We start from the raw sequence: 23,088 nt of genomic DNA on the forward strand, positions 1-23,088 counted from the left end.
TTCGCGGCGTCGTTTCTGAACCATCTTGCATTTCTACAACCACGAGCACACAAAATCACGGCACCACGATACAAACTAATTTCCAGCCCACAAATAACTCAACTCTGTTTCTATGTTTCAAGTCACAAACAAATTCGAAAAGCCACACAATTAAAATCTCCTTTATGACTTACTCGAATACTCGGCGTGGAGTGTCATCGTTGAAAGTCGCTGCTACGTGCTGGAGAGGAGTTCGTTATAGTAGAATACGGTCGTGAATGGATCTCGTGACGGAGAGAGTTGCGGAGGAAGTCGTGCGCTGGTGTGGTGGGTGCTCGGAGTTCGGCACCGGCGTTCGTTGCCGAAGGTATTGAAGCGACGAGGAGAGGTCGAAAAGATGTGGGGGTTGGTGAAGAAGAAATAGAGTGAGTAGAAGGAAAGAAGGAAAAGAAAAAAAAAAACTGATGTGAATATGGAGGGTGAGGCTGTGTGGGAGAGAGGCAGGGAAAAAAGTAACCTAATTGTATTTATTTACTTATTTATATATTTATTATTATTATTATTAGTCTATTTTTTTTTATTCGTCACTGCTGTGAATTTTTTTTTTCACTGCTGTGAGATTAAAGTCACAGCAGTGATCAGAGCCTGCCGAAAATTTGAAACAAAATCACAGCAGTGGGTTTTGATTCCACAACTGTGCAATTTTTTTTTCTTTTTCCTTTTTTTTTCACTGCTGTGAGAATAAAGTCACAGCAGTGATCTGAGCCTGCCGAAAATTTGAAACCAAAATCACAGCAGTGGGTTCTGATTCCACAGCTGTGCAATTTTTTTTTTTTTTTTTTTTTTTTTAACAAAACAAGACTCGGGTTGCCTCCCGAGTAGGGCTTAGTTTAATGTCCTCAGCCTGACATGGAGTCATCTCTACATGGTGTATTCCGGGTTGGCAAGTGGTATTTCTTCAATGGTGTGTTCAGTGGATAGCTCGTAGTATGGTTTAAGACGATGGCCGTTCACTTTAAACAGTTTTCTGTTTTTATACTTTGAATCTCAAAAGCACCATGAGAAAACACATTAGTAACAACAAAATGGCCAATCCAACGAGAACGCAACTTACCTGGAAAAAGCTTGAGGCGGGAGTGAAAGAGAAGTACTTTTTGGCCGATGACAAATTCCTTTGTTAACACTCGACGGTCATGAAATGCCTTCGTCTTTTCTTTATAGATTTTTGCGTTGTCATAGGCGTCATTGCGAATCTCTTCAAGCTCTTGAAGTTGAAGCTTTCGATGAGACCCCGCGGCATCGATATCCATGTTGCATTGCTTTACAGCCCACCACGCTTTATGCTCCAATTCGACAGGTAAGTGACAGGATTTTCCATAAACTATTCGATATGGAGACATACCGATGGGTGTCTTATATGCCGTTCGATACGCCTAAAGAGCATCATCGAGTCGAGAGCTCCAATCCTTCCGGTTCGGGTTGACCGTCTTTTCCAAGATAGACTTCACTTCCCGATTTGAAACTTCTGTTTGACCGTTGGTCTGCGGGTGGTAGGCTAGCGATGTCTTGTGAGTGACCTTGTATCTCTTGAGGAGAGCCTCGACCGTGCGATTGCAGAAGTGGGAACCTCGGTCACTAATGAGCGCTTTCGGATTTCCATGCCTTGTAAATACCTGAGATTTTAAAAAATCTACCACAACCTTTGAATCGTCAGTTCGGGTAGCGCGAGCTTCAACCCATTTAGACACATAATCAACAGCAAGAACAATGTATATATTTCCAAAAGAAGATGGGAAGGGACCCATGAAGTCAATGCCCCAAACATCGAATATTTCGACAACAAGGATTGGGGTTTGAGGCATTTGATTTCGTGGACCCAAGTTACATGTTCTTTGACACCTATCACATGACTTACAGAATAAGTAGGCATCTTTGAATAGTGTGGGCCAATAGAAGCCACATTCAAGGACCTTGACAGCTATTCTCTTTGGACCGAAATGTCCTCCGTATGCGTACGAGTGACGAAAGGCTAGGATTGAATTGAATTCGGACTCGGGTACACACCTTCGAATTACCTGGTCAGCACCTTGTCTCCATAGATATGGATCATCCCAGAGGTAGTACTTGGCATCGCTCTTGAGCTTGTCCTTCTGAGCTTTAGTGAATGACTCTGGAAACTTCTTTGTGGCCAAATAATTCACCAAGTCGGCGAACCAAGGCGTAGTGCTAGTGATAGCAAGGAGTTGCTCGTCGGGGAAGACATCTTGGATTGGTGGAGAGTCATCATCTTGCACCATGCGACTCAAGTGATCAGCCACCACGTTCTCGGTTCCCTTCTTATCTTTGATCTCCAAATCGAATTCCTGCAAGAGAAGGATCCATCGAATGAGACGAGGCTTGGCATCTTTCTTTGTAAGGAGGTACCTCAACGCTGCATGATCAGAATAAACCACAACTTTTGAACCAATTAGATATGATCGAAATTTTTCTAGGGCAAATATAACAGCCAATAGCTCTTTTTCGGTTGTGGTATAGTTGAGTTGGGCATCATCAAGTGTACGCGAAGCATAGTAGATGGCATGAGGTGCTCTCCCAATCCTCTGTCCCAAGACTTCCCCAACAGCTTAATCGCTCGCATCGCACATAAGTTCAAATGAGAGATCCCAATTCGGCGGTTGAATGACGGGGGCAGTTGTGAGATGGTCCTTCAATGAATGGAATGCCTTTAAGCACTTCTCATCAAATTCGAAAGTAACATCTTTTTGGAGAAGCTTGCAAAGTGGTAGTGCAATCTTTGAAAAATCCTTTATGAATCGCCGATAAAAACCTGCATGACCAAGAAATGACCGAATCTCCCTCACCGAAGTGGGTGGTGGTAAGGAACGCAAAGTGTCTATTTTAGCCTTATCAACCTCAATTCCTCTCTCAGAAATAATATGCCCTCAGACTATTCCTTGTTTAACCATAAAATGACATTTTTCCCAATTTAATACAAGGTTAGTTTCAATGCAACGTTTAAGGATGAGAGAAAGATTATCTAGACACTTATCAAAAGAGTCTCCGTAAACACTGAAATTGTCCATAAACAGCTCAATAATGTTTTCTAAGTAGTCAGAGAATATACTTACCATACGTCGTTGGAAAGTGGCAGGGGCATTACACAACCCAAATGGCATTCGGCGGTACGCAAAGGTACCAAATGGACATGTGAATGTCGTCTTTTCTTGGTCCTCCGGTGCGATGGCAATTTGATTGTAGCCTGAGTAACCATCGAGGAAACAGTAGTGAGAATGTCCAGCTAGTCTTTCAAGCATTTGATCAATGAATGGCAATAGGAAGTGATCTTTGCGAGTAGCGGTGTTGAGCTTCCGATAATCAATGCAAACACGCCATCCAGTCTGAACTCTTTGCGGAACGAGCTCGTTCTTGTCGTTCTCCACAACCGTGATTCCCGACTTCTTTGGTACTACTTGGACCGGGCTTACCCATTTGCTATCAGAAATAGGGTAAATGATGCCCACACTGAGGCGCTTCAGTATCTCCTTTTTCACCACCTCCATCATTGGTGGGTTGAGTCGCCGTTGAGCATCTCGAGTGCATTTAGAGCCTTCTTCCATGAATATGTGATACATGCAACGAGATGGGCTTATTCCCTTGATGTCGGCGATTGTCCACCCGATCGCTGTTTTATTCTCCTTGAGTACCCGAATGAGTCGCTCTTCTTGTGTCGGGGTGAGATCTGTGGCGATGATGACCGGTAGTGTTTCGTTCTCACCCAGGTACACGTGCTTGAGATGCTCGGGAAGTTGTTTAAGCTCTAAAATCGGTGCCTGTAAAATAGAAGGTAAAGGCTTCTCGTTAGTTAATGGCAAGTCTATGAAAGAAAGCTCATACTTCATTGTTGTTGTGGTGGACTCTAGCACGTTTGCTGCTTCTCGGACTTCTTTTGTGCACATTTCATTTCCATCGACATTTTCTCGAATCACGACCTCTATCTCGTCTTCGCCACTAATATCAAGCAATTTTTGGGCAAGGGAATCAATGAGATCGATGGAACAAATTGTGTGGACGTCGCTAGGATATCGCATTACCTCAAAGATGTTGAAAGTGATGATGTTTCCATCAAACTCCATCGAGAGAGTTCCGCTATGAACATCTATTTTTGTTCTGGCGGTTTTCAAAAATGGTCGTCCCAACAAAATATGAGTTGGATTGGCTGATTTGTCATCATCCATCTCCAAAATATAAAAGTCGGCCGGGAAAACCAATTTGTTCACCTGCACTAAGACATCTTCAAGAACTCCTACTGGATAGACATTAGAACGATCAGCCAGAGATATAACAACACCAGTTTCCTCTAGAGGTTCTATATTCAAAGCTTTATAAATCGAAAGAGGCATGACATTTATTGATGCTCCAAGATCAAGCATGCATCTATCAAACTTAGTGTTTCCGATCTTGCAAGGTATAGTAAACGTACCTGGGTCCTTGCATTTTGGGGGAAGTTTTCGTTGAAGAACGGCAGAAACATTCTCCCCCAATCTTACCTTTTCGTCTCCTCGCAATTTTCGTTTGTTGGTGCATAGCTCTTTCAAGAATCTCGCATAGCGGGGTACTTGCTTGATGGCTTCAAGGAGTGGAATATTCACTTCAACTTTACGAAAGGTGTCAAGAATCTCTTTGTCCACGTCGTCTTTCTTTGATTTTCGAAGCCTGTTAGGAAAGGGCGGTGGCGTGAGATGAGCATTAATAATAGGGTTAGAAACACTTACCTGAGGTTCGAGAGCGGAGGAATCTTTCTCAGGAGGAGTAGATTCCTTTGTGGTTGGTCTTACATCACCCTCTAAGGGTGGTGCCAAGGGTAGGGCATTGCCCACATGTGCCCCGCTGTGAAGTGTGATCGCGCTTGCATTCTCTCTCGGGTTCCTTTCCGTTTGTGATGGTAATTTTCCAGTTGAACTTTGTGCTTCCAAACGGCTTAAAGATGTAGCCATTTGTCCCATGGTGTTCTCCAAATGTCGGAGTTAGCTCTCGGTGCTTTGTTGGAATTGCATGGTGTCTCGTTGGAATTGCAAGGTGTTCCTCGCAAGAGTGTTCACAATGTCTTCGAGCGATGGCTTTTGAACCTGAGAATGTTGTTGCGGTGGTGGACCACGGGCTTGGTATGGTTGGCGAGGTTGTGGTGCGAAACCCGGTGGTCGATTGTTCGGAGGGGGTTGAGTATTATTGTGTTGTTGTTGTTGACCTCCATATCTGAAATTCGGGTGATCCTTCCATCCTTCATTGAAAGTGTTGGAGAAGGGATCATATCGCTGTCTTGGTTGACTTTGGAATCCACCGATGGCGTTTGCTTGTTCTGGTGCACTCTCTTGAAGTGTTGGGCACGCATCTGTCTGGTGGCCAGTCATGTTGCAAATTCCACAAGTCTTGGGATTTTGCGCCAAAGCCAATTGCTGCACAAGAGAAGTAAGTTGTGAGACTTGTTGTTCGAGTTGATTGGTACCTACCTCTTTCACCGCTCGTGGTGCATCATTGCGAACGTAAAACTGTTGAGAGTTTGCGGCCATGTTGGCAATGAGAGCTCTTGCTGCTTTTGGAGTCTTGTCTACTAGTGCTCCTCCACTCGCGGCGTCGATCATACTCCTTTCCATTGGTAGAAGTCCTTCGTAAAAATATTGAACAAGGAGCTGATCGGTGATTTGGTGATGAGGGCAACTAGCACATAACTTCTTGTACCGCTCCCAATATTCATAAAGCGATTCTCCATGTTGTTGTCGGATTCCGCATATCTCTTTGCGAATGGTAGCAGCTTTCGATGCAGGAAAATATTTCTCGAGGAAGAGACGCTTCATTTGGTTCCATGTCGTCACCGATCCGGAGGGTAGATAGTAAAGCCATTCCTTCGCGGTATCCACGAGTGTGAAGGGAAAGGCGATGAGCTTAATTTGCTCCTCCGTGATACCAGCCGGTCTCATACTTGAACAAACCATGTGAAACTCCTTAAGGTGTTTGTTCGGATCTTCTCCTGCGAGACCATAAAAGCGAGGCAAGAAATGGATTAGTCCAGATTTTAGTTCAAAATTTACCTCGAGTGTCGGGTAGGTGATGCACAACGGCTGCACATCACCATCTGGTGTTGCTAACTCTTTAAGAGTCCTTTGTTGGTGTGCCATTGGATATTCCGATTTAACTGAATCGGAGTCGGAATCGGAGTCAGATGGCAGGGGAATGTGATGTGCTTTGAAAAGAGCGGGGGCGGTGAGTGTTCTGGACGAACTTGAGGTAGAGATGTATTCTTTGAGTTTTACGATTCGTTCTCTTAAGTCGTCCGTGGACATAAAGATCCTGAAACAAGAAAATCAATATGATTAAATAAAAGGTCCCCAGCAACGACGCCAAAATTTGATGCGTGTCGTTCCGCGCTAAAAAATAAATTCCTTAAATATTACTAGAGTATAGTAGCAAATAAGGGTCGAACCCACAGAGACCTATATTTAAACAATTTAACTTACTATTTTCAGGAATAATAAATAGAACAAAGAGAAGCGGGGGTTTTGAGAAATTAGAAACTAAAGAGAGACCATCAAATGATAAAAAGCACGGTTAAAGGTTCTTTCGCACCCTCGACGATCACTTCAAACCTCGGCTTCGACAATGCTCAGAAAACTAGCTATGAAATCAACACCGTAAATAGTAAAAACAAGCGATTACTACTCCACACAACCCTATTATATTAGCTAACTATGACGACGCGCCGATAGCTAACCCTAATTGTCAAACAATTCAGAGACCAATGGTCCTAAATTTAATCTAACAAAAGCATTAAGATTTGGAAGTAAGGTGAACGAAATAATGTAAATTCACATGCGTGATTCAATTAATCTCGGTTAAGCTCTACACCTAAGATTACAAAATCCTCACGAAATTCATAACCATAGTCGTACCACTAATTACTAGTTTTTTCAACAATTACGGATTAAAAACACTAGTATGGCTATAGATATCAAATAGAAATTATAATAAACAGGAACGGTTTACGATCCGAAGAGTAATAACAATTTCACAATAATAAGACTGAGCAAAGTCTAGACCGTGGCTATCCGTTCATGTCTCGGGCTTGAATTAGCCCTCAACCGTTTAAAAGAATTAGCTAGACATAACTAAAATAATAAAATAATACGATTGCATCATAAATTACTTTAGATATTGCGGCTGGAGAAGAATTGATATATTGAATAATGAACACTATAATAAGAGAACAAATAATCTACTAATATGAAACAAAGAAAAATACTGAAGGTCAAACGAAAGCACGTGAACAACAATCTTGGTCTTCGTGCGCAGCCAAATAAAAATTCAAAAGAAAAGAATGCTCTCAGATCACTGATGCGTCCAAAACTTTATACCCCTCAAATCTAATACTCGCCCGTCTAATAGAAACAATTCTCTCGAAAATCCCTCAAAACCTAGATATTATGTATTTTATTAGCCAAACAGCCCAAATACATCAATGGGCTTTTTATTTGATGATGTCCAGCGGCCCACCCTGCTTCTTCTTCCTGGCTTGATTTATTTCTTTTCTTTCCACCACCAAAGTCTGTATTATTTTGCTCTAATTTCTCCAATTCACATATAACTGCACATAAATCATTGACACACAAAAGTATTAATACAAATGTAGTTATGAGTGATTGAAACCTAAAATATGGTGGAAATTGAAATTAATTAGATAAGAAATAGATCACTTATCAGCGTCACAGTTCATATCTAAAAATTCACAAACTTTTGCTTCCACAATAACATTGAGGTGAGGATGTCTCAAGGAAATAGACACGCGGAAGCAGCAAATAAGACCATAGTAGATTCCATAAGGAAAAAGCTCGATGCTAAGAAAGGACAGTGGGCAAAAGAGTTACCCGGTGTGCTCTGGGCCTACCGAACTAGTCCGCGAAGGCCGACAAGGGAAACTCTATTTTCCCTGGTCCATGGAGTCGAATCAGTCATCCCAGTCGAACACCAAGTGCAAACCCTTAGGGTGATGCATGCGCATGAGGATAAGCCAAAAAATGATGAATCGTTATGCGATGCCTTGGATCTTGAAGAGGAAAAGCGAGATTTAGCCCTGGTATGGTTATCCCACTATAGGCAATCCATTGCCAGATTCTACAATAAATGCGTTAATGCGAGAAGATTTGATGAAGGGGACTTGGTCCTCCGAAAAATCTTCCAAAACACCGCTGAGGCTAACGCCGGGAAACTAGGCACTAATTGGGAAGGCCCTTACAGGGTCACCATGGTTGTGCGTCCCGGAGTCTGTGAACTTGAAACGCTGGACGGTGACCAGACTTTGAGATCATGGTACATCTCTAACCTCTAGAAATACTATTGCTGAAAGCAATAAGAATCGAACTACGACCGACTTGATCCCTGTACAAGGGTACGTAGGCAGCTTTTTCTTAACAGAAAAGCACAGTCCCCACACAACGAAAACATGCACTTTGCCTTAGATTCCGGACCCCGGACCGAGCTCGCAGTGTACCCCATCATGACTTAGGCGAGGTTCGAAACCTCACCTCATCATTCCACGTAACGCCCGAATAAGAGGTCGTCCCCTCGATAAGGCCGACCTCGCCCAAGTCGTTCTAAGTGAAACATCTATAGATCTCGGCCATCTAAGAGACTTGACTATGAAAGGATAAAGTTCAATTGATTACTCGAGCCTAAGTGAAACATTTTAGACGTCTGGCGACCTAAAAGACTTAGCAAATATAATGTTTCGTCCTAAGGGAAACGTTTTAGATTTTGACGATCTAAAAGACTTGGCTAATCCTAAAGATAAACATAATCAAGTGACTTCGGCCTAAATTTATTAGGGAAACATTTTAGATACCGACGATCAAAAAGACTTGACAAAATTTAGATGGATCCTAAGTCATTTCAGACCGCGATCGAATGTCATTTCGGAGTATCCTAAAGTATAGTTAGGCGACCTGAATGACTTAGCAGTTTTACGAACATGCATGCATTCACGAGTTTTGGGCGAGGTAATATACATAACAAAAATATCGAAGAATAAAAGCATGGAATGAAATTCAAAGATAAATCAAATAAATCATAATAATAATAGGGGTACCAAAGCCCCCTATAATTGTTCAAAAATATTAAAAAGGCTTTGTCCAAAACAAACGGGCCCGATAATGAGCATAAAAAAAGAGACAAAATAAACGATAGAAAAAAATGATAACTTCTAGAAGATGGCGAGGTCGGACTTAGGTCTGGCCGGGGGCCGGGGCTTCTCGCTCGGTGCGCTCTGGGGACGGAGTGAAGGGCGGACTCTCGCATGCCTCTAGGATGGTGGCGAGGACCTCTTCGCTCGAACCCAACATCGAGCCGTGCTCGTCAAAAACATGCTGTTCGGGGTGGACTTCGAGGTCGGTTGGAGCCTCGGGGGGCGACATGTCGTTGTACGGGGTAAAGGGGATGTGCTCGACCTACGAAATAATGATGGCGGCGTACTCCTTCTCGTAGTCGGCGATATCCGCTTCGGTATCTGCCAGCTCGCTCGACCAGTCGGGGGCTGAATTATGAATGACTTCAGTGATCAGGTCCTTGTTACCCCGACACTGCTCCAACTTCTTTAAGATCACGACCGCCTCTTCGAGTTTTTCCCGCTGAGCACGATACTTCAATATCTGCTCCCGGTACTTCATCGACGTCGCCTTCCTCACCGCCAGGACCGCCCTTTCCTTCTCGACCTTGGCCGTTCTCTTTAGCTTGGCAATCTCCTCCCTGGCACTGGCGAGATCCCTATCCCTGTTGTTTACTCGAGCCTTGGCCCCCACGAGCTCCTTGGAGAGCGCGGCCGAATGGACGCCCCATTTGTCGATGGCCTTTTTGTCCTTCTCGACTTAGGCCTCGAGCTCCTTAATCCTTCCCTCTGAGACAGGCCTGCATCATCTTCGACATCGCCAGAAGGGCGTCCTTAGCCAGAACGTCCTCTTTGAGCTCAGTCACCTTCTCCCCCATTCCTTTGAGCTCGACGCAGAGGGAGTCCATCTTCTTCCTTGCCTCTTCGGAGTTGGCCGCTGCGGATCGAGCTCTCTTAATATGTTCCTCAAAACGGAACACATCACGGTGGAGCTGGTGAGAGAGTTGCGAACACAAAAATAAAATCAAAATCTAAACAAAAATCTCCAAGTTTTTCAGTCCGCCTATCCTAAAAACTCTCACAAACTTACCGAGGTAATCTGTTGGGCCATGAGACGATATCAGTCTGCCTCGACAAGCAGGGGCACCTTGGGCAGAGGCAAAATATCGACAGTGAGCTGCCTGATAAGCCTGGTGGAAGAGTATAAGTCGTCGTAGAGCAGGGTGTTGTCAATGGTGCTCACAAGAAGAGTTGTAGTCTTTATTTTGTACATTTGATGTAATAAAGTCTCATGAAGACTCTTGCTTGTAATTGCTTATTCATTAATAAAAAGTTGAAACGTTCATTCATTCTTCCTTGTCTGTTTGATGCTTTATGATAAACCCTTAGTCTTTAGTCCATAAACAAACTTAACACCTTACGAAGAGACAAATGTAGATTTGCATGAACAAACTCTTTGTAGTTTGCTTAAAAAAATATATTCGGAATCTAAGGGTCAAAGGACTATTGACCTCAGTATGATTGTTAGGAGAATCTATGATGTCTGGTTATGGGACATTGAGAGTTGGAGACTCTATAGTTTTTCTAGGTATCTTCCGAAGGTACTGAATTGACCAGTGCACTTCTAGAGACAAGATAAGAACAAACCATTTAACCTCTTATGTCTAGAAGTCACTACGTATAAATTGCATCAAGCTTACCTTAATCCTGAAATGAGACATGCCATTTCACAGCTTACTTATTCTCATTTGAGAAAGTCAAAGTTCGGACTCACTATATGATTTTGAACAGGAACTATTGGTGAAGTACTAAGTTGTGAAGATGTCATGACTAACTTTGTGAAGTTCTCATAGATATGGAATTCATGTACAAGATTACTGAAATGCAACGTATATCACCTCATGATTTGTTCCTTGGAATGTGAATAAATGAACTGGCCAGTGTCCAAATTGAGTGTTGACTCTTTTGGATGAAACAATGTGACTTGTTAGCTCCTCGTCAATACATTGTTTCTAACTTATTCACAAGCGACAAAGGAGTTAAGGAAATAACAGCTAGAAGGGTAAAATGGTAATTTTGTAAATCCCGACTAGCTGATGATATTCATGAAGGGTAAACATAGATAATATTCAGTGGATCCACTCATTAAAATTAGGTTGTATCCTTGAGTAGAAAATAAATTCATTTGAACCGAGAGATTTTCAGTGTCAACTCTTTAGTGGAATCAGTTGACATTATGCTAAACTTGGAAAAGGTTTGTGAACTTTTGAGTCCAAGTATTTAGCTCAAGCTTTGTTCATTTCAATCCATGAGGTAACTGTCACAAATCATATTGAGTAGGAATAGTTAAACTAGAAGCTAAGTCAAAACAAAAACGAGACAAGTTTTACGAAAATTGTCAAAATGGTAATTTTGTCTTTTTGGACATGGCATGAAATGAATGTCAATAATTTTTTTTTGACATGGTCATATGATGACTTAGATCACTCGGCCATGATGTGTTCATTGGGCCTTGTGAATTAATTTCATTTCATATAATTTTACTTGAAAATTCTTAATGGGCTTTTCTTATGTTGTCATAAACAGGTAAAGAAAAATCTAGAAAGCCTTTCTAGAAGCCTCTTGGCTGTCCAACGCAAGGGAATGGGAGATAAAATTCGTGCAGCCCATAGTGTGAAAAAGAGTTTATTTTGTGCATTAAAGTATGAAGATACTTGCCAAAAGAAAAAGAGGAAACAAATTTCCTCCAAGAGGAGGGAATTTCGGCAAAGGCTTAAGGGAAGCAAAAGAGGAAACAAATCCAAGGCTTCTAGAAGCCTTATTTGGCCGCCCAAGTGAAAGATGAAAAGAGGAAATATTTTGCTCATGAATATGTGATATTCTATAGAAGAGGAAACCTCTCCTATAAATAGAGCCCTCATTCTTCTCATTTCATTCATCCAAAGTTTTAGAGATTGAGAGCTTCTCTCTCTAGACTTGGCCGACTTCTCCTCTCTCTCTAGTTTTCTTTCGTTTTGTTTTGGCACCTAGGTTCTCATCTGACCTAGCGTTTTTAGCTCTTCGACTTTGAGACTTGTTCTCGAGCCGTCGTGTTTAAAAGTGCCCACTCACTAATTCCTTTTCTCTCGAGTGATTCTTGTGATAGAAACTATCGTGGTTGCTCGTGTTGCCGAGGAAAGAAGAGAGATGTGCTGCGAGGGGAGACGAACATTGTATCCTTCTAAAAGCTTCTCAACGTTCAAGCTTCTAAAAAGGTTAGTAAATTTATAATTCTCATAATAGGTTTTATTTACGTGTACTTGCTCTTTGTCTAGCTTAGTAAAATCGTTTTACTTGTCAAAAGAAATTTTTTAAAATTCCGCCGCTTACCCGAAGCGTTAAACTTTTTCTTAAACCCTAGATCAATTCCAATAAATGGTATCAGAGCTATGGTGAAAGATATGCATGTACATGTAGTTAAAATTATGAGCTTGAAAATCGTTTTCGAAAGTTTACTAATTTTGTGACAAGTTAGAATTGTTTTCTTAGATTTTTTTTAATTTATTGCTCTTGCCTTCAAATTAAAAATCATGTTGATTTTCTATGAGTTTGGGATGTTATTAAAACATATTAGAATCAGTTCTAAATTTTTTTAATTTTTTATATTAAAAAACGTGTTTTTAAGTTTGAGAAAATTTCGAGTAAATTTTGTGACTAGTTTTCCTGTCTTACTAGTTTCTTTTATTTGCTTGAATCATTTTATGCTTGTTGTTCTTTCTTTTATACCATGTTATTACCATGTTAATAAAACACAAATAAAAGCCTTAATAACTTCCTAAAGCGTTCCGTTACACTCGATTCTTTTTTCGCACTCAAAGTCCAACCTTTAATTATTTCTAGTTTTCTGCGAGCTCGAGAAAACCCGCAGTAAAATTTGCATAACTCTCAGCTCAGAATTAAAAATTTAATGATTCTTGAATCTAATTAAAGGTCTGTTTGTCCTCTTTCCAATGCAATTAGTTTCGGGTCAAAAGAACATCGGAGCCGCCAGTTATGGCGATTTTACTCCGAGGTGCGCGGCTGTTCCGAAAGTCCTGTTTTTTTAGAAATCCGGATTTTCAGCCCCACTACCATGAGTTATAGAACTCTAATGAGAGAATTTTCTTGAGCAAAAATGTTTTTTTTATAAGATTATAAACATAATTTGAAAGATTAAAATGTTTTGATTTTTAAAAGTTTAATTGAAATTGAATTTTTACAAAACTAGTTTGAATTTTGAAAAATCGTTTTCATTTTCAAACTTGAAAATATTTTGTCATCCAAATCAAATAAGTTGTCAAAATGTTTTCAAAACTATATCTATATCACATATGTTCAAAATCTATATGCTCTTGAAAATTTGAGTGGGAGGTCTCTTCGTAGACAAGCCGAAAAATAAAGATGTGTAATCTCAAAGTTTCAAGTGTTCGAGTGAGTTGAAGTTCACACTTCCCTCATGCACTTTCCCCGAATAGAAAATAGGAAAATATCCGAGTATGTACCTTGTGCCTTTATGCCCTAACACTGCTCTGAACATGAACCTCTAGGATTCTTTTCTAGTTGTCCGCTCTATCGCTCTATAACTAGAAAATCCGTTTCCGAACTTATAAGAGTCGATGTACCAACTCCAAAAACTAAGTGGGAGGGTTATACTCATTGTTTGCAACCCACGATCCCCAACACTAATGAAAGAAGTAATTAACGTGAGACTAAGAGTCACTCTTGTGGCCCTCTCTTAAATGAGAGTACTCTATGGCGTTTTTGCTTCGATCATTGCTCAATGAGCTACGTCCGAGAGTGAGACGATGAAGACAAGGCCTCCTCTTGGGGGATTGTTTTTTCAAAGTTGATCTTTTGGACTAAGTGGTTGGTTGCACACTTAGGCTCAATCCCTAGTAATCCTCCCTTGAGGCTCTGCAAAAGGATGTGAGTGATCAAACCAATTTAAAAGGTAACTAGTCAAAATTGGTGTATTGACATCTTGGCTAAGCATTAATGATGTGTCATTTACTTATAAATGGAGATTTTTTGCGGCCATCTCTTGAGGAGTAAATTATCGTTTGGTTTATAACTCCTTTGGATTTTATCAAATGTTAAAAACTTAAATCCTAAACCAAAAGACTAATCATAAACTTGTTTCAACTTTTATAGGCAAAATGTCTCTCAACCCTCTCTCAACAATTCTTTCCTCGAATACACTCGAAAGCGACAATTACGTCGGCTGGAAACGTAACCTCGACATAGTCCTTACTGTCGACAAGAAAAAATGGGTTCTCACCACCCTCTGTCCTCAAACGAATGAAGATTCGGCACAAGAGGAAAAAGACGCCCTGGCGGCCTGGCTCCGATCCGATGAGATTGCGAGGTGCTATATTTTAGCATCTATGAGAAATGTGTTGCAACAACAACATCGTGACATCGAGATTGCCGCCGATATGCTCTACAATCTCCATGAGATGTTTAGAGGGAAAGGACGTCAAGCTAGGCAACAAGCGGTCCGACAATTTATGAACTGTCGTATGAAGGCTGGAACTCCCGTTAGAGATAATATGATGCTGATCATTAGCTATCTAAACGAAATGGAGATTCTTGGATCTAAAATTGATGGGGAGACTAAAATAGACATGATCTTGGAAACTCTCCCCGAATCTTTCGATACCTTCAAGCTAAACTACTCCATGAACAAGCTAGAGTACACTGTTACCGAGCTTATGAAAGAGCTTCACACCGCTGAGGGACTCACTAAGAAAAAGAGGGCTCAAGGAGAGGTACATGCTACTGCCTCCACCTCTGGATCTAAGAAGATACCTCGCAAGGCCGAAAAGAAGAACCAACCGAAGGTTCAAAAGAATAAGAAGACGCCGAAGGCTCCAAAGGTGGACAAGTCTAACGACAAGTGCCACCACTGCAATGAGCCTGGTCATTGGCGTAGGAATTGTTCTGCCTACCTCAAGACTAAGGAAAAAGGTATTGTACTTATAATCGAAGCTTTTTTAGTAGCTGATAATGTATCATCGTGGATTATTGACTCCGCTGCTACTAACCATATTTGCTGCTCCTTAACTGGATTTAGGAAAAGCAAAAGCTCAGAGGATGGCGACTTCTGCTTCAAGTGGGGTGATGGGAACGTGGTGTCTGCGAAGGCTGTGGGATCCGTGAAGCTATCTTTTGAAGATCGCACTTTAAATTTGAATAATGTTTATTATGTTCCTTCCTTTGGGAAAAACCTAATATCTGTTGCTCAACTTTTCGAGAAAGATTATTATTTAAAGTTTATAAAGAATGGAATTCGTATTTCTTTTTCAAATTCTTTTGTCACTGATGCATGTATGAAGAATGGTCTTTTTTACATTTATCCCACTCAACCTTCTCTTTTAGACACCGAAATAGATAACGATCTAATTAGGGAGCCAAAGAGGACCAAACTTTCTGAATCCTCCGATCTAACAAAATCAACATATCTCTGGCACTTAAGACTTGGTCATATCAGTCTAGACAGGATTAAGAGACTTGTGAGGCACGGTCTACTCCAAGCCTCTGCAATAGGTTTACTACGTATGTGTGAATCTTGCATAGAAGGAAAAATGACTAAGCGACCTTTCTCCGATAAGGGTCGAAGAGCTACTGAGCTGCTGGAACTAGTACATTCTGATGTATGTGGTCCGCTCAGTCAACAGGCACATGGTGGATACGAATACTTCGTTACATTCTCAAAACTAATATTTTCATGTGTGATTTTGTAGACATGGATGACTACAATTTTGTTGATCCGACGGTGCCTCCGGATTTGGCTTGTATGCCACTAACACGTGATATAACCGTTGGGTTATTTAAATCCCATTATTTTTTTTTATTAAAAATGTGTTGTTGGCTACGGCCGAAAATAGACCCGAGAGTCTTATTCCATGTGTGTTCGTGGTATGAGTACTCGACATGATGTTATGGCCGTGTGAACCGATATATGCTGAAATCTCATGAAGGTGAAAGCAAAATTTTAATTTTGTTTTAATATCATGCCGGTCTTGTGAGGTTCTTGTCCGTCTGTTTGAACCCTCGGGGGTTGAAATCTATCTAAAAAGGGCTAATGGCCATTAAGAACAAGAATTGATATTCTGACCTCGTGTGTTGGAAATTTTTTTGTTAACAAGTCCTTATTGACATGCTATATTTTTATATAGCTTGAAACGCTCTTTTATGGAATGTTGAATTTAATTGGATGAGAAATCCATAATCATGGATGTGGGCTCTAATTTTTTGAGTGTAAGCCACATCATAGTGTTGCCAATGGTGTGTTCAAAGATTGTGGTAAATTATGTGTTAGACTTTTAATCGCCCCCGAAATTCACACCGAATGGATTTTACTTGTATTAATCCAATTTATGTGGTCTCGGTCATCGAGATTGTGCCTTCGAGTTTGGAAGGAAATAAAAATAATTTTTAGCACTTGGGAGAGGTGTTGTGTTTTGAGAACGAGGTTGTTCTTCTTTGGTTCAAAGAGATTAACAATGGCTCCGAAAAGAGGTTTTTGACTACTTAGGAGATCATAAAAAATTGTTGACTGCCGAGAATAAGTAAGTCTTAACCTTGTGTTTGAGGTGAATGGAAGGACATTCTAAATAGATTGCTATCCAAGGTTCCTTTGTAATTATTTTATTAGTGACAATGGCGGTCGCTGATTAACGGGTTGTTGACAACGATAATATGGGAACTAATAAGGTAAAGGTTGTTAACCTCCTTGTTGCCGTTGTCGCCGATGTAACTTGGAGTTTTAAATTCCATATGATTGTGGCTATCCGCCATGTTTTGTCATACATGAATATCGTTATGATATTGAATTGGATTAAGTCATAGTGCAATATACTTAAATCGTCATGGGAGCTCCGCTATCTCGAGATCTTATGGGTTTAATTTTTTCTCATATGCCTGAATTACGAGAGAATCTTATTTATAGGAAACTGTTGTTTAACTATATGTTTAAATTGGTTTATGAGTCTGATTATTTAATTCTTACCTAGAGTGATTTGAATTTGGGCGTGTGTTATGTGAAGTCATCACATCCAAAATTATTATTTTTACATATGTCTTCTTGTATATGAAATGATTACGTCATGTGAGTATTGAGACAATGCAAATAATAATTAATTTGGATAACAAAATTATGATTTCGAACACATAAATGAGATTTGTGTTGAATCAATAATTGAGAAAATCCTTTCGTAATTTGAAAGATTGAAATTTTTCAATAATTGTTTATGAACCAATGAAAAGTGGGAATAATTTTTTTGTAACTTTCATTGACGAAAGTGCAAAATAATTTATTTGCTTATAAACAATTTTGTGGCAATTGAGTTATTTATCTTGGTTAAAGTTGAAGGTCAGGGTCAACTTTATAACAAGTTTAATATGATGCGAAGTGTCCGTAGAGGTGAATATGTTGAACCATTTGGCGCTTCTGTGCACAACATAGATTTATTCACAACGTCAATCCATCATATTATCATATATCGTATGGCATTGCCAAACGATTGAATCATACTTTATTTAGTGATTGTGATGTTGCTTAAGTTACCATAAGACATGTGGGGGTAACCATCATGTTGGTAATTTAGCTTTTGAATAAGTTATATGAATGAAGGATGTTATATCCTTATTCGAGTTATATGAAGGATGGCTTCCTACAAATACTTTCGACACAATGATTCTTTTATGGAATCTAAAATGCTTCGTTTTTCGAGCATGTATTTCCTTATAAGTGTAAGGAAGATGAACCGAGCTCCTCTTATTTAAGAATTGAGGTTATTGAGAAATTAGCTCAAGAACTTGATAAAGAGCCCGAAGAAGAGATAAAGTCAGAACGAGTTAGATAAAACGATAAAGTATTTGTAGATATATCATTTGGTTATGAATTTCACACCTATGTGCTAGATGGTTGAACTCTAATATATTAAGAGTCCATGAACTCTTTTGAGAGACAATTATGGACTTATATCATAAGAAGTGAAAGGGACTCTATGTAAGGACAAGCTTTTGCGTCACTCGTATTTGGAAATCTGGAAATAATAAACGAGTTTCCGTTGTTACAACTAAATTCTCAAGTGAATCATGCTCCAATGGATTCATCAAATTAATTTAAAATATGTTAAGGTTATGAGAAATCTCAGACTAAATAAAGGAATTATCGAGTTTATCTCGAATAATAAATTAATTCCGAGGAAATATTCCAGAAATTAATTTAAGAAATAAATTATCTAGAAATAGAATTAATTCCGAGAAACCTTAAATATATTTTAATTAATCGAGAATGAACGAGAAAATTCTCGGTTCGAATCATATAATTATAATCCGTTCGGTTATGGATTTAGTTAGATAATTATATGAAGAGGACTTGGTTGTAATAATTTTTCAGGACCCATTTGAAAGAAAACAAAGAAAAATAGATTAATTTGTAAATAAGAGGATAAGTATTACCTTGCCACGTCATCAAGGGAGTGGAATCTTCTTCTAAGTGATTTAAATCACTTGGCCGACGTTGGTAAGACGCAACCAGGAGAAAAAAAGAAAAGAAAGAAGAAAGAAAGAAATGAAAAGAAAGAAGAAAGAAGAAAAAGAGAGAGAGAACTCGGGGGAGAGGGAGATAGAGAGAGAGAGAGAGCTTAGGGAAGAGAGAGAAAGTGAGAAAGCGAGGCAGTAAGAGATGAGGTTGAGCTCCGCGAGGACATTGAAGCCGAGCCACTACTACAAATTTGGTTTTCTGATGCGCATGACTCTCAGGTGCGACTAGTCGCACCGAAAAGTCGCATCTAAATGACTTTCGGGTGCGACTAGTCGCACCGGATTGTCAACCTGAAGTCCAAAAAATTTCGCTAAAATTATTTTTGCTTTTAAGTATCAGGTGCGACTAGTCGCACCTGATAGGTTAAAGAACTATCCGGTGCGACAAAGTCTCACCTGATAGTTTAAAATTTTAAGCGGGCCAATTCTCCCCCTCATTTTTTCGTTCAGGATTGACGTGACATTCTGGGTTAATTTTTTTAGATATTATCCAATGCGACTAGTCGCATCTAATAGGAGTTTCAGGTGCGAAAAAGTCGCACCTGAAATTTAGGTTTTCTATAAAATCAAATCCTCTGCACTTCGTCTTTCTCATGTCACTCCGCCGATTTCACCCAAAAAAACACTCTCTTTCGTTCTGCTACTCTGCTCCGCCCTATCCATAACCACAAACCATTACAACGACCTCCACAGCCTCCGCCGTGCTCCGCCGCGCTAGCTCTCTCTCTCTGCCACCACCTCCGTCGCGCTAGCTCCGCTGCGCTCCGCCGTCTTCTCCGCCTCTCCACCGGTATTTCTCTCTCCCACTCACTGAATTCGCTCTCTCTTAATTAAACTCAGTGTTTCTCTCCCTCTCTCTGCCTCACTCACAGCCTCATCGTCCCGTGCCTCTGAACCTCGCCGTGCGCTCAGCCCCGGCCCCGCTGCCGAGTTCTTGTCCTTCGAGTCCCAGCCACCGAGCCGTTGTCCCCGAGTCCCAGCCTCCGAGCCGTTGTCCCCGAGTCCCCGGCCGGCCGTCCTAGGTTAGTGTATATATTAGTTATTTTTTTTATATAAATATATATTAGTTAGTTAGCTAGGTTAGTTAGGTTGATAAATATATATTAGTGTATATAATACTTAGTTAGGTTAGTGTATATATAATATGTTATTTAATATGTTAGGTTAGTTAATATGTAGGTTAGTTAATGTGAAATATGTAAGTTAATATATGTTAATAATTGTAAATGTTAATTAGATAGTTAGTAATTTAATTTTGATTAGTTTGTTTAATTTAATTTTGATTAGTTTATGTTAATTGTAATTGTAATTAATTTGATAACATGTTAATTTTAGAATATGTTTAGGTTAGTGTTTTGTTTAAATTTGTTTTGTTTTAATTAGTTTTGATTTATTGTAATTTATCAATTAGGAATTGTAATTTGTCTAATAATTACACGAATAGGTTGTTTAGTTTAAAATTAGTTAATGAAATTAAAATTGTAATTGTAATATGCTACTTTGAAATTGATTAGTAATTGTATTGATAATTTCACATGTTTAATAATTTAATTAATTTAGGTTAAACTTAAGTTTTAATTGTGTTTTGTGACATGTTTTGATGTTTTGTGACATGTTTAGTATAAAATTAAGTTTAGATTAAAATTAAGTTCATGAATTTGTGATTAGTTTTGTTTGGTTGATTTAACATGAAATGTAATTGAACTTTAAATAAGAAAAATAGTTTGTGACATGTTTTGATAGTTTGTGATATTTTGCTTATTTCGATTTTTCATTTATAAAATGTTGTGACCGAACCACGGAGGTTCGGTTTAGGGCTGAGCTAATTTGTAGGATAGTTCTGGATGGTTTGTATATGTTTTTAAATAATTTTGCAGGTTTTTGGTTTGTCAGTATAATAGGGGAAACTCTGCCGAAATTTCGGTAGAGTTTCGAATCAATTAGTCTAAAAACTCCCAACTTATTCAATTCGACTTCAAAATAACATACAATTCATAATCTCTCTTTCATTTTGTTCTCCGTCCTTTATCAATAACTCTTCACAACTTTCATTTTCCGCTCTCATTCAGCGAAATGTCCAATACAAGTATAGATGAGTCTCCACTACACCGTTCAGGAGCTGGTGGAGATGAGTCTCCGCTAGAGACACCGGGTTCCCAAGGTCCTAAGAAAACAAGGGGACCAATAACCAGCTCTACTTCGGCAAAAGCAGCACATGGGGTACCCGATGTGAAAGTTGTTAGGTGGGACCCAATCAACCAAACCTTCTACCAGGATGTAAGGAAAACAATAAAAAAAAGGTAAGAGTATTCAACAATCGTGTCGGCGCTTTGGTGAAAGTCCATATCCCGGTCACAGTTTGTGATTGGAATGAAGTGACGCCCCAGATGTTAGGCAATATTCTGAGCGCACTTCATTTCGAGTACCCTTTCGTGTACAAGGATGATGAGACCGAGGAGTTGCTTCTGGCGGATTGCAATAAACGTAAGTTTATTCTAATTTTTTAATATTTATTTTGCAATAAATACATCATTCATATTTTGATAAAAACTGCAGAATAGGGAAGATGGGACTTTGGCCTCGGCGTTAGACACGTGGGAGAAAAAAACATTCAGATGATCAAGGGAACTGGACGATAGATTGGGCGAAACAAGCATTTGTAAGTTACTTAAGTTAATTACTTAATAATCAATATTCGATAATCTTAATAATTTTTTTAACGTATGTTTGAAGGCGTGAATTAGGACTCAAGTCGAGGATATTCAGCGATAAGCAGCGGAGTCAGGCCAAACGTTTGACATAGACCAGGCGAAGCAGTACGCGATGGATACTGTTCTCGGGCAACGTCAAGATTGGTATGTCGGGATAGGTCCCTCGATCCCGAGATCCTCGTATCTCTTTGCTCAGGCTCAGGACGAGAGCTCGTCATCAGGTTCGTCATCGAGGCGTGTTCCAGATCTAGTGGTTAGCAAGCTACAAGCAGCGTTGGCCGCACAACAGGTCGCAATGGAAGAGATGAGGCGTGAGCAACGAGCTCAGATGGAGGCCTTTCAACGACAGTTCTTTGCCTACACACAGTAGCATCTGTCTCCTATGCAGACATCTCCCGCGATGCTGCACGCTGGGATGACGCCGCCATCAGCTTCAATGCCGAATGTTCAGACGCCGCCATTCGCTTCAATGCCGAATGCTCAGACGCCGCCACCAGCTTCAATGCTGAATGCTCAGACGCCAGATTCGGTAGAGTTTCAGCGGCATCGTCCGAGCGGCAGCGCACCAGGACCAAAGGCGCACGAGGAAGATCTGGCGGAAGAGGAGGTCGTGCATTGAAGAATTGGAACCCTCCGAGTGAAAAAGGGAAACAAAAGGAATATGTTGTTTTTTTTTAATTTATTGAATGTAAATTATCAAATTATATGTTGTTAATATTAGAATTTCTATTAAATGATTTATATAATTATTATATGAATCAATATATATATATATATATAATTATTATTCTAATTAATATTATGTAATAATTATTATTAAAATTATTTAATTAATTTAACAAAAAAATATTGATTCTAATAGAATCGATTCTATTAGAATAAGCATTTTAAAAAAAGCTAAAGATAATCAGATGCGATCAGTCACATCTGATTCATTCGCGCCAAAGGTTTCAGATGTGACTAGTCGCATCAGATTGTACCGCCAAAATATTAGGTAGGAATGAGTAACTGATGCGACTACTCGCATCTGATACTTTTCGCGCGAAGGTTTTAGATGCGACTAGTCGCATCTGCTATTATATATCCCGCCTTAATATATTATTTTGGAGTAAATTTAGGTGCGACTTTTGGTGCGAGAAGTCGCACCTAAAATGTCGCACCTGATAGTGATCACTTTTAGGTGCGAAAAGTCGCACCTAAAATCATCAGGTGCGGACTTTCAGATGCGACTTTGTCGCATCTAAAGTCGCACCAGAAAGTGTCACCAGGTGCGACTTTAGCACTTTCAGGTGCGAAAAAAGTCGCACCTGATGCTATATTTTGTGCTAGTGAGCGTGGTCGCGTCGGAATCGTGCCGAGGAAGGAGGAGAGCAGGCGGCTGTGAGACGTCGCCGAACGAGGAAGAAAGAGAAGCTGCCAGAGGAAGAGGATGGCGAGGTGAACTCCGGCGAAGCTTAGATCGACTCAAGGTAAAGTCTAATTTTTCAATTTCAAACCTTAGGGTTTCAGATTTAAAGAATTTGGGGGGTTTTTGCTCTTGAGATAGAATCCCAGATCTATGTTGTGACTTGATGATTTCGGTGATGATTCTCTTATTATGGATCGGTTATTGTTGAACTCGTTTGTGCTTTACCCTCGTCGTCTTTGTTGGTTCGTTTATGTGATGTTGAAATTGGTGAT

General features: G+C 39.9%; 1 protein-coding gene and 1 pseudogene across 1 annotated transcript; one reads left to right on the top strand and one right to left on the bottom strand.

Moving 5' to 3' along the window:
• Positions 1–1,412: 1,412 nt before the first annotated feature.
• Positions 1,413–7,744, bottom strand: LOC149407788 (uncharacterized; annotated as a pseudogene).
• Positions 7,745–7,792: 48 nt separating this feature from the next.
• LOC149407789 (uncharacterized) lies at positions 7,793–8,356 on the top strand. The gene has a single exon (XM_089622090.1). The coding sequence runs from the start codon at positions 7,793–7,795 to the stop codon at positions 8,354–8,356; it is 564 nt and encodes a 187-aa protein (XP_089478216.1).
• The last annotated feature ends 14,732 nt before the right edge of the window (positions 8,357–23,088 follow it).

The sequence above is a fragment of the Urtica dioica genome, chromosome 1 (assembly GCF_054948205.1).
Source record: "Urtica dioica subsp. dioica isolate 48M chromosome 1, U.dioica_male_clone48M_v1_H2, whole genome shotgun sequence".
NCBI classification, from domain to species: Eukaryota; Viridiplantae; Streptophyta; class Magnoliopsida; order Rosales; family Urticaceae; genus Urtica; species Urtica dioica.